The following is a 12,737-nucleotide window of genomic DNA, read 5'->3' on the forward strand; positions in this document are numbered from 1 at the left end:
TAAAAAAGTTAGCTACCCTTGTGTGCAACCATCCTGAGAATGTTTTTTCGTAGTGAACAACGGTATAACTGTTCAAAATGTAGGTATAAGAGTTTTATAAAGCATTTAAATTATATTTAGTTTTATATTTAACATTTATACTATAGTTAAACAAATAACCGATGAAAAAGACTTCTTTTGTAAAATTGCTTAAACCTTGTAGTTCATCACAAGAAGATCAACAAAATGTCGTCAACTGAAAATGAATCAAAAGAAATTTGGAACAAATTAAAACTTCGGATATCCGACCCTTCAAACTTTGTAAAAATGTTTACTATTGAGAAATGTACTTATGAAGACAAGATAATGCGACAAATTCTGAATTCAATTTGTGCTTTGCGTAATTCCGGTGGTGGTATGCTAACCATCTTCCTCTTGGGAACTTTTTTCGAGTCAGATGTCAAAAAATGCTCCGATATTATTACAAATGCGATAAATGAAACGCTGTCTGACACAGGAAAGAAAGATTTCTCATCCTATAATTTGTCCAACAAAATTGCATTCCTTGTAAACGGCAGCAAAGAAATCATCACAGTGAAATATAACATGTGCATCATTGCCGAAGACGGTGATGCAAAACTCATGCCATCTAAAAAATCTGCTGAGGAGGTTAGATCCTATTTATTCAATCCTAATCAAACTCCAGTGTCACTACTGGTAACAAAAAGAAAATATCAAGAGAGTGCACTTCACGACATTATTGGACGTCAAAAACTACAGATCAAGCACTCGAAAGAAAACGTTATGTTTCGGTCTTTGGAAAGAAAATTTAGCGATAGTCCAGCCAGTGTGAAGTCTCGTATAACACTGGAGAAAAACAAACTACTTCAGTGCGTGTCCGCTCTGGCGAATTATCGTGGCGGAGAATTGTACTATGGTGTTGATTCAAGAGGATTTGCTTTGGGAGAAAAAATTCCAGATAAGAAAGACGTTGAGAAAGTAGTCGAAAAGGCTATCGGATCCATGACATGGCCGAAACATGTTGACGATAAAAGCAAGTTTTGGAATATCCAGTTTCTAAGTGTTAATGAGGAAACCAAAAAGTTTGGAAAAAATGATGCTCAGGAGCTTTATGTTATAAAGATAACTGTCAGCCCGTGTCATGACGGAGTGTTCATTAAAGATCCAGAGAGCTACCATGTCGTTGAAAACAGAGCAGAAAAGCTATCGTTTCTAGATTGGCTGGAATGTTTACAGAATTCAAAAACGATGATATCAGAAGATATGCCTATGATTGATTTCGCAAAAGGTATAAGGTCTATATTTGTAAGGTGTTCAATGTCATCCCGCATGTCTAATTTTCTGGCTCATTTTATTAGCTCAAATACTTGGTTTTAAATGTCGAGTGCTTTTCAAATAGGCGAGTTGCTAAGCAGGACTTCTCAACTTAGCTAGCTACTTCTGCATCAATTAAATCAAAACAATGGAAAAAGCCTTTCAAACAATGACTATAAATGCAGTACTTTCCAAAAATAACCTAACGAAAACCGCGGTAAACCTAGGTCAAACCTCGGTCTAACCTCAGTCTGACTGTGGTCTGACAGACATTTCTTACAATGTTTTTTTATTTAATTATTGTGTTGTCTTTCTCAGCAGGTCATAAAATTCCGCGAACAGCAACTGCGATCGTATTTTTTTCCCTTGCGGTCGTCTGCGGTTTCTAACGGTCGAACGCGACCGCAACCGAACCGCAGCCGAACCGCGACCGAACTGCAACCGCAGTGTTAGGTTACTTCTGGACAGTACTGTATATATTTGTGATATCCGAAACTCACGACTTTAAGCGCTATAGTATACTCTTTTTCACTTCAAAACATTAAGAAATTTATTTTAGTATTGGCTCCATAATTAGTAATGAGCCTGAAAAATAATCTTCTAATCTAGCAATCTTGTGTTGCTGAGGGTAAACGCAACAAAACAGACCATGTGATGACATGACTTTTGTTCTTTTGTGGTTTAGACACTGAGTTTCTATTGGAGCGAATCTTTTTGCAACCTGGCTATGAAAACTTCCTGAGAAGGTAATACTACATTATACGTATTTTCAGTAACTTTCATCTCATACAGGCCTTAAATTCTTCAGGAGAGGACGGACGAATGAAAGACCCAACTTTCGAATAGAAATTGCGACCTAGTAATGGCCTATGTCTCGTACGCCTATGCTGATAATTCTTGTTGGTTTTTGTATTAAGGTTAGAATGGGTTTACGATTTCAAAATTGTTGATCCAAACGAAGAATGCGACCAGCGTCATTTAGAAATCGTTTGGAAACTTGGGGAAGCACCTCGTATCGCTGACATAGTAAAATATTTTGAGCAAGATGCTCTTCCTTTCATCACTTATCGAGAATGTAAGTTCTATAGTGAATATACTGAGCCATGCATGTATCAAGTTCAATCCGTCCTTTTTCAATTTATACAACGATACACGTTCCTTGTTATATATATATATATATATTTATGTACATATTTATAACCTTCAATCGTTCATCAATGTCTTTCCTTTATTTATTCTACTATGTATAGGCTCAAAACTTGAATGGTTTGAATCGAATTTTTTTAAAGAAGACTCTGAATTGTATAGTAAATACGAGAATGAATTGTTAAGGTAGCGGACCTCAGTTAAGTTTTTAATTTTCCATTGAAGAAAATAATTACTAAATTCGCCTTTTCACTTTTTCTCAGTTTACCCTGGGTAGAAGAATACTATATTGGTGTTGCCAGCGAACCTGAAAAATCTTGGCAAATCTACATAATCTGCGCATAAAACAAACTACCATCGATGGAGGACCTCAAGAAATTGTTTGGTGTCAACATTGCTTCGTTTGTTGATTTTCGTTATGACGACATTGATGAAGATTGTGAAAGCAACGAAGCTTCTTTTCTACGAGGACCCGTCCCAGGTGAAAGACTTTCCGGTGATGGTTCAATTGGTGTGCTACTTGCTGCTGATGAAAAGCACTATGCAACCACCTGCTATCATGTTTGCTACAAGGGAGATTGCTCTGACGTGAAAGAAGGCCACAAAACACTTAGAGAGGACTGCGAAAATGGATCGAAAGGTTGTGAATGGGGCTATCAGCCGCTTTACATCAGAGAAGGGAAGAATTGAGCTTGCAAAGTTTAGCTATGGCTTATACAACGACTACCACGATATTGCCTTCATCGAGCTAAGTAATGATTTTAATTATTGCTCAAGCATGGTGGAGTTTCTTAGCGGAATCCGAATCAGTCCTGATCTGGCTAGTTCAATACATGTCAGAAAAATGTTTTTTGACAAAAAGGTATTGCCAGTGGAAAAAGTTTCTCGAAATCCTAGGCGAGGAAAACTTGTCGGACTTCGTGATGTTCGTCGTTGTCCTAGAAACAAACGCTGTTACAGAATTGAGAAATTTGGCAATAATAAATTTGCCGATAAAGGTGACTCAGGTTCCTTAATTTATCTGCTATATGACGAAGAAAAAATACCATTCGCATATCTCTGTATGGTATATCCAGAGTCTAGCGGAAATGTCTATTATTGCCGAAATTTAAGAGAAAGTACAGAGGAACTAATAAAACATGCCGAGCTTGTTCATCTTAAAGATGTGAAACCTTGTATTACCCAGCATAACCGCATAATCCAAGATCAACATTAGCCTAGATTCGTATAGCATTGCAAACGTATATCTTATCCCATTTTGTTATAACCTATCCTTTTTAGTTTTAGTAGAACCACCGAGATTACCTCGTTTAACATACAATGACTGGATAACAACTTTTAAACAGTATACATACATGCATGCATGCAGTATGCTAATAATATTTGTATATTTTTTGCATTTTAAATGTTTATTACACAATATTCTTTTAATCAAAGGAAATCAAGCTCCCTACATAGATATGCATGGTGGGGAAGAAATTACGTGCCAAACAGCGAATGATATATTATAATATATCGGCCATATATATTTCTACACGTTTCTGCATGAGCTTATCTAAAAGATCAGAATTAAATCCGTTTTATTTGTAGTACATTTTGTCTATATAACAAACATTCAGCGACGTAATAAAGACCCACATACTGAGGGTATTCTTCTTGCAATAAAATATTACATTCATGTGCATATATCGTTTGTTTATATGTTTGAACTAAAGAGGGCTATACGCGTCTTTATCGCAGTTGTTCGAGAAGGATTGGGCGATCAGTTTTCCCACAGTGCATGTAATTAGTTTCCTACAGTATTCTAATTCTTGTTTCAAATAAACCTTATTCTGGTTCAATGTGGTTTGATCGCCACAGCGGTTTCGATATTTGTAAATAAAAACTGAAGATATAAAATATCTTTAGGATTAGATATAATTAGTTGCGCAAATTTTACAATCCGGCTAATTATATCTCAAAAAGAACGAGAATAATTATACATCGAAAAATCTAGATACTAAACAATATTCGCATCATTCTTTAAGTTTCAGCACTTTTAGTTTGATCAGTCTGTACGAATGTCAACGTCGTTTTAACAGTGAAAGAATTCCTATTTCTGTTTTCATTTCATAAATATTTGATAATTTGTTACTGTTATGAACTGAAGAAAGGTATCATTGGGGAGCTGAGTAACTGCTTTTTCATGCCGCATAAGGATTCAGTCATGAAGCTAATTGTTTGGTAATTTCATTTCGTGTTGTTTTTTTTGAGAGACCCTGTATCACGAATACAATTGGTAATGGTTATTAGTGACTGCATGACGTCGTCGCACCCCAGACGATCGGGCTGCTGAGATTTTACTTGTTATGCTTCTACAATTTGTGATGTGTTTCGATATTTAGATGAAACTTTGAAAAGAAAGTGGGAAAGATTCAGAAAGATATTTCACTCCCGTGTGTTCATTCGATTCCACGGCATGGCTGAGGTATGAACACATGCACAACAACTGTGCAATATTGTGTAAAAATGGTTGCGCTGATGAAAATGTATATTTGAATAACCCATGTATATTTCAATACACAATAACAACTAAATATATTACCCATCTTATATACATATATTGTATTTTATTCAATAATGTGCCTCTCACCCAATCCTATATAGATCTTTATTATACCGGCATAAAATATTCCTGAAAACAGAGTGGGAAAATTCCTATTTTTGCCTAAATACTAAATATTACCATCCATTGTTTATATCCAGATCTGCGACTTTCATTTGGTGTACGTGCATCGTGCATGTGCATATAAATAAGTATGTATTATGGTATTAGATTTTTGTTTACGAGTTCCTTTCTTTTCGTAAGGGTAATGATCGTGACGAGTCCATGGAATATAGACTGAAGTATATTTCTAAAGGACATTGGTTTTCTAAGATGATTGTTGATTATGACCAGAACGATGAAAGAAAACATATTGAGGTCGAAGATAGCGAAAATTCTATTCTAATACCAAAGGATGCCGCTAATATCGAAGTTAGCTTCAAAGTCATGCGCGGGCCTGGTGTTTGGTGTGATGTAAAAAAGTATGACCGTTTCGAAAAATATTGGGTAAAACCAACGCAGCCTCATATCTTCAAGTACAGATCACCAGTGAGTCGCACGTTCACTTTGGCTGGAGGCTTGTATTATGAAGCTGTGATGAAGATCACGAATGAACATTTTGATGATGTGAACGAAGTTTGAAAGGATTTACCAGACTAATTAAGAAATAGGATTTGACGAAATTAAGAATGTCACAGTTAATTGATAAAAAAGATAATTGATCTCTGTAATTAGCTACGATGATTTTTTGCACTTTAAGGTAAACACCTATAGCACACAAACTAGCTGTGAACGAGAGTCCTTTATTCTTATAGGCAATTCCCATTATAAAGTTTATCCACAGCAATTTCTTTCACAGGTATATTATACCTTGTAGAACGAGACAGTCATTTTATACACAATATTGCATTGTCTGTAATATAATCTATAAACACTGCAATAAACACTGCAAGATTGTTTTCTGTTGTGACAGCCCTTCTGAGTGCTGATTGGCTAAAATATGCGCGCGAGATCACCTGGAAACTAGTATGAAACTGAAAGTGATATATCATTTCAATAAAGATTAAAATTTTAATTTTTCTTAATTTGACCAACATTACCGCAAAGCATACTGTAGACAATGGAAGTCTATATTTGGTGAAAAGACTTTGATCCTTTATTGGAATGTTAACAATTTGAACAAAGAAAACTCTGTCAGAGCTAGACATCACGGCTGTGCGCAATTGAAAATCAATTGAATCAGATAAATAGTTGCTCTGCAGGTGCTCAACGACATTATATCAATATTTGAAGCTACTTTCCAGTTGAAATTCCAAGAAGGCTTAACAAGGAGGTTAACACAACGACTTTGAGACTTATTAAACACAACAACTTTGATATCTCAGTAAGTACTTTCTTCACGTACATTCGATTTTCTTTGCCTGATCTCTGAACCGCTTGAATCTGTTCACAATGTCAATGATCGAGTTGATCACTATAGCGGCTTCTATATCTGTACGTTAGTTGCATGTTTGCTAATTCATTTTTTCAAAATATACAATTACAGATTATATGGAGCATTTTTCGTATTCTTTATTCATATAGCACTGCTTAAATCTGTTTTGAAAAGGTTGACCAACACAGCGGCTATGTAAGTACAAATTCAACATGTATTAAACCGTCGTTTGACGTAGGATAAAAGATGTTTGTATACATTTGATAAACTGATTCCCCTCTCTATTTCAATATCAAACTCTTGTAGTACAAATTGGGACATTTGCCCTAGCTAGAGTCTAGTCTCTTTTGAGAGCAATACCGCGCGGCCATAAACAAAGAAGGCATCGAGATCGAAGCGAATTCATGAAGCGAATTTTGAAGCCATCCGGCTCGGCGTAAACACGTCAACTAAAAGAAGATTCATAGCCATAGATTTCTCCGTTCTTTTGCTGCCTCTCTTTTGATAAAGTATATATGAGTAAGCTGAAATTAGTGAAATATAGACGCAGAGTGTTTATCAACTCCGAACAACTCCGAACAAAGATATTTTAAACTTTTAATATGGACAATCATCAAAAATTTATAATTTTAATACCTACTTGCTTATTTCGTAATTAAAAGAAAGAACTATAGTCTGTAGAAAAGGCGTACTTTGTTCGTATTCATGCTCTATCCCTTCGACGGAATGAATGAATGAGTTAAACAAAACCAAAATCGAAAAAAAAACCCCGAAATACCGAACTCCGAAGATATAGAGCCATTGGTCCACTCTTAATTTGCTTTGAATATGTTCATACATATTTGGTATCAAAATCGCCAAATCATGTAGATTCCAAAAATGGAAGTAACTACGTATACACGTCACAATGTATTGCAACAGCGCTAGCTCCAGTTTCCCTCTCACTTCCGCCCTGAGTAGGTCACTCAGCGGTGAAATTCTATAATAGCGGCATACTTAAAAACCCCAAAGTCCAGATCTAGAACGAGATGAATTTGTATGAAAATTGCATTACCAAAAGTGAAATTTTTAAATCCCGCTGGTAACTAAGATGCATTTTTTACGCACAACGCACGAGCAGGAAAAACCCCACGAATTTTGAGTCAAATAGTACAGCCGCGCAGCTGAAAGCGCGCTAACTTGAAACACGATATACCTTTTGTCCACACAGGCTTTTATTACATCAATTATGTAAGCCTTGCATATTACTAAACATTTTGATTCAGTTCAAAAGTTGCTTTTTATAGAACGTTATCTCAGCTTATGGCTCTCTTTATTCGTTCACGGCAATTCGGATCACATATACGATCACTATACTGGATTTGCTGATTACGACGTCGTTGCTTTACTAAAACAACTTCCAGATAAAAGGTTTGTATAACCAACATTCACTTGTACGCATATACGATAGTTTTCAAGCTGTTCACCATGAGACGAAACCTCTTGGAGGAAGTCGTATCGAGAGAGTTTATTTTTCAAGATATTCAAAAATATATAGCTATAATATATGTTGGAAGAGAGCACAATGCGCAAGAATAGCGACATGTATACTATAAACTGTCCATATATATATATAGTTAATCAATGTTTTGATTTCAAATATGTACTCTTAAGCTAGTCCCTAATTTCTTCTCGTGTAGAATATTTTCAGGCGAGCTGCAATAGCTGTTCGTAAGGGAGAAACAAGATTATTTTAGGTGCGAAACTGCATGTATGGTATTTATAACTTCGCAATATAACATGAGCAGTTTCACTTTCGGAATTGACATTGACATCGAATGTTTTGATGGCATCCGGCAGGGCAGTTTTTATGCAATTAATATTTGCACAAAAATGCAGGTGTGATTATTATCAGTGCACCACGCAAACGCACACCATCACAAACGTTGAATTCCTCCTAGTAATTAGCACTCCTAGAATTTGATTTGGTATAGACTGCATGCATGAGTGTAATTTATTAATAAAAACCATTATATATACTAATTTTCTTAGTCTAATAGTAATGCAGTCAGTCTTTTTATTCTGTTATAACCTGCATTTTCACGCCTAAACTACAAGTTTGATGCGAAAAGAATGCCGAAAAATGCTGGGCTATATATATATATATCGAACTTGATCGATCATTAATACTCTACGCTGTTGTTATCCAACGCTATACGTGTTTTTTATGCATGTGTAGATTTGCCGCTGGAAGATAAAGCAACAAAACAAGTGAAAAGGCTTTTGATCAGTTTGAGGATATTAAAGGTTTTGCTTAATTCTATATCATGGCCGAGGTATGAATTGTTGAGAAAGTTTAGTGTAGATTTATATGTAGGCCTACATACACTAGTTTTGACCACTGTTTAAGCGCATTTAGAGGCAGGATCGAAATGTAAAATATTTTGAGTGAAGAATCAATATAAGCAAGCTTCTCGTAGATGCATGTCATGCGTTCAAACGCGTTGTTTTTGCTGATACCATATACGTAGGGGCTGTTTACATGAGCCCGTTTACCCGAGATTCAACGAAGCGTCAGAGGACTTTGAGGTATTGAAATAAGTCTTTATGACACCAAACCACTGATCTGAAATAAGACTGGATAACGAATCTATAGAGGCAAAAGTGAAGCCGGAAGTGATCCGGCCGCCACTCGGCGATTATTGTGGTGATTATGCGACTGCCAAGATCACGTTATCTGCTCATTTCAATACCTCAAAATCATCTCACGCTTCGTTGAACCGGGCTCATGTAACATGGGCTGATGTGGGACTAGGAAACTCTTTCCAGTAACCGAGCTATGTATATATATATATATATATATATATAAGTTTTTCAATTTACTTTTCACCAAACCCCCCAGAAACATTTAAATGTGCATGGCAAAGTGTGGAAAATTTTTATCGAAATGTATCGATATGCGGACAATTTTTGTTGAATTCAGTGATACGTTTAGAAATATCAAAATACGCTTGACTTTTCAACCAATAATGCATGCTCGTGCATCAACATCTTTATTTTACTGGATATCATAACACTTCTCAATATAGGGCGGACATTTGAAGTCGATTCTGATTGACAACAAGTCACCTCATGCGGTCACCTTCTACATCCTTCCAAGTTGGACTAATAGTCATTCTTTTTCGGAGAGTTTAATTGTGGCAAAAGGTGAAAACTTTTTATTTCATAAAGATACAGCTTTTCGATTCGAGCTCACAGCACGCCCTCAAAAAAAGGAAATTACTATATGGGGTCCATTGATGTGGGAAAGAGATATGTTGCTTCGAGTTAGCGGCGATGATGAAATTAATGTGAGAAATGAGGATTTGCCGTTCAAAGACAAACAAATTTGTTTACGTCGAGAAAATATGGAAGAAGAAGTTTCAGCGTCAGGAAACAAGAACCTGTACGAAATCCTGGGCCTCGATATGAAAGAAGTTCGTAAGAAATCCATTGAGGAACAGACCAAGATGATAAAGAAAGCTTATCATTCTCAACTTCTGCGTTGGCATCCTGACAAGAATCCTGAGAATGGTGATGAAACTATTTGTCAAGATATCATCCTCGCGTACAAGATTCTCAAAGATCCCGAAAAACGAGCTGCGTATAATAATGCCGCAGATCATGACAAAGGATGGAAGGCGCGATGGAGGGCAGTATTTAAGCCAGAATGTTACAGCGATGAACAGAAGAAACAATTTCGAAAGAGAATCGGATTGTTGATTCTTTCCGGTGTCTTTGTAACTGCGGGCGTTGGTTTAACATTCGTAACAGCGGGGATGACTGGACCCGTTGTGGCTGGGATGGTGGCTGCATCAGGGGCTCTTGTGGGAGGTGGAATTTCAAGTGGATTACAAACAATAAATCGTGAAGCGATAGAGAAAGGTTGCTCCTTAAAAAAATACTTTACCAGTTTTGTGGTTGGTGCTGTGGGTGGAGCAGCTATGAATGTGGGAGTGGCTGGAATTACCGCGTGTTTTAGTGGAGCAGCAAATGTTGCATTGGAACTTGCGGAAAGTTCTCTGGAACGGCAAATTAGTTCGAGGATGGTCACCGGAGCTTTTCGTGGTTTTATCGCATCTCTTACAAATAATATGAGCACAATCCTTGCATGTGGTCCAAAACCTGACGGGAAACAATTCGTTTTACGTATCCTCCTTGATGCTTTTCTGGGAGGAATTGCTGGTGTACCGGGGGGGCTGGCAGAAAACTTGCTAGAAGGCGCAGTTTGCAGCGATGGAGCATTAGCAGCGTTTGAGACATTTTCCTCTGACGCATGTCATATTGTTGACGATACAGCAGCAGTTGCAGTGACAGCATTTGCTGAATGTGTCGAGGAGCGTTTTGATGAAAATGTTGGAAATAAATCCATAGTGGATCATTTGAAAAAAGCTGCAGGAAAAGCAGCAAAAGCCGTTAGCAAGCGCATGGGAAGTATTGTGTCGAAAGCCTTAGTTCTAAGTATTAGAAATGATGGTGATGGTGGTGACGATGACTACGACGATGATGACGGTGATGATGATGATAACGATAATGACGACGATGATGATGATGATGATGATGATGATGATGATGATGATGATGATGATGATGATGATGATGATGATGATGATGATGATGATGATGATGAGATGATGATGATGATGAGATGATGATGAGATGATGAGATGATGATGATGATGATGATGATGATGATGATGATGAAATGATGATGATGATGATGGTGATTGGTTTTCCAAGATGTTTCCAAGATTTGAATATGAAGAGGACGGTGGTAAAAAAAAACATCGCGAGGTTAAAGACAGCGAGAGTGATGATGATGATGATGATGACGACGATGATGATGATGATGATGATGATGATGATGATGATGATGATGATGATGATGATGATGATGATGATGATGATGATGATGATGATGATGATGATGATGATGATGATGATGATGATGATGATGATGATGATGATGATGATGATGATGATCGTAATGATGATGATGGTGGTGGTGGTGGTGGTGGTGGTAGTAGTGGTGGTAGTGGTAGTGGTGGTGGTAGTGGTGGTAGTAGTGGTGGTAGTGGTAGTGGTGGTGGTGGTGGTGGTAGTAGTGGTGGTAGTGGTAGTCGTGGTGGTAGTGGTGGTGGTGGTATTGGTGGTGGTCATGATGATCACGATGTTCGTTATCATTGTAATTATTATGGTGATTATTATGAGTATGGCGATTATGATTTTCCGAGCCACGCGGTGAATCATAGACTAAAGTATATTTCTGAAGGAAATTGGTTTTCCAAGATGGTTGTTGATTATGAAGAGGATGGTGAAGAAAAACATTGCGAGGTTAAAGACAGCGAAAGCTCGATTCTCATACCAAGAAACGCTACAAATATCAAAGTTAGATTTCAGGTCATGCGCTTTCCTAGTTTTTGGTGTGATGTGAAAAAGTACGACCGCTTCAAAAAAGAATGGGTAAAATCATACGACTGGGTAAAAAGCAAGGAAGAATGCCAGCCCCATATCTTTGAGTATCAGACACCAGTGAGTCGCACTTACACGTTGGATGGAAAGTTGTATTATGAAAAAGTGAAGAAGATCACAAATGAATATCATGACGAAACATACGAAATTTAAAGAGATAAACCACACCACAAGATGTCTTTACATTTTCGTAACGTATATCTCTGCGTATGTCAAATGAATGTATTCAATATAACAAAGCATTTCATTCTCTAGTAATCATCGACAATAGCTATCGCGTACTGTCGGAGACATATGAGAACCAGACCCGAAATAACACAACTGCACTCATTGATATACATAATATAGACGAAGAGGACTGATATATGCTGATGCAATAGCAAACGTTTTTTTTCTTTTTCAAACATTTTAACGCCCATCATAACGGGGAAACGATTACCAGCTGTCTGCGTTTTATTTAACAGGGAAAGATGTTACTGTAACATGTAGGCCAAAGGCCAGCTAGTTATATATATATATAACATAGATCAACAGGCATGACTATTCCATCAATAACAAAGTATTGTTAAACGAAACGGCAGTAGAGTTAGCGTATCTCGTTGCGAAAGAAGTCATCTGTTTTTTATTTTTTGTCATGTGGGCTCGACTGAGCCAGCTGATTTTACAAATTTCGATTTCAAATTTTGTCGGTGAGAAGAACTATGGCGATCTGAAATACATTTTCTTGAGCGCTTCGACTTTTGCATGAGATCAAATGCCGGGTCTTAG

The 12,737-nt window shown here is 37.0% G+C and overlaps 2 protein-coding genes across 2 annotated transcripts; both read left to right on the plus strand.

Moving 5' to 3' along the window:
* The first annotated feature begins 213 nt into the window (after positions 1-213).
* On the plus strand, positions 214-3,936 carry LOC114538184. The gene is made up of 5 exons (XM_028559327.1): positions 214-1,288; positions 2,000-2,060; positions 2,232-2,389; positions 2,565-2,646; positions 2,724-3,936. Exons 1-5 carry the CDS (start codon positions 226-228, stop codon positions 2,803-2,805), a joined length of 1,446 nt encoding a protein of 481 aa, XP_028415128.1. The 5' UTR covers positions 214-225; the 3' UTR covers positions 2,806-3,936.
* A 588-nt stretch (positions 3,937-4,524) lies between these two features.
* Positions 4,525-6,014, plus strand: LOC114538185. The gene is made up of 2 exons (XM_028559329.1): positions 4,525-4,927; positions 5,309-6,014. The coding sequence occupies exons 1-2, from the start codon at positions 4,919-4,921 to the stop codon at positions 5,684-5,686; spliced, it is 387 nt and encodes a 128-aa protein (XP_028415130.1). The 5' UTR covers positions 4,525-4,918; the 3' UTR covers positions 5,687-6,014.
* Positions 6,015-12,737: the final 6,723 nt, after the last annotated feature.

Source organism: Dendronephthya gigantea, unplaced genomic scaffold (assembly GCF_004324835.1).
Source record: "Dendronephthya gigantea isolate DGI-Jeju-01 unplaced genomic scaffold, DenGig_1.0 000176F, whole genome shotgun sequence".
Classification (NCBI taxonomy): domain Eukaryota; kingdom Metazoa; phylum Cnidaria; class Anthozoa; order Malacalcyonacea; family Nephtheidae; genus Dendronephthya; species Dendronephthya gigantea.

Coding starts and splice junctions, on each gene's coding strand:
- LOC114538184 (XM_028559327.1), top strand. CDS start 226: ATGTCGTCAACTGAAAATGAATCAAAAGAAATTTGGAACAAATTAAAA. Junction 2,390..2,564: donor TTTCATCACTTATCGAGAAT/GTAAGTTCTATA, acceptor TACTATGTATAG/GCTCAAAACTTGAATGGTTT. Junction 2,647..2,723: donor TACGAGAATGAATTGTTAAG/GTAGCGGACCTC, acceptor ACTTTTTCTCAG/TTTACCCTGGGTAGAAGAAT.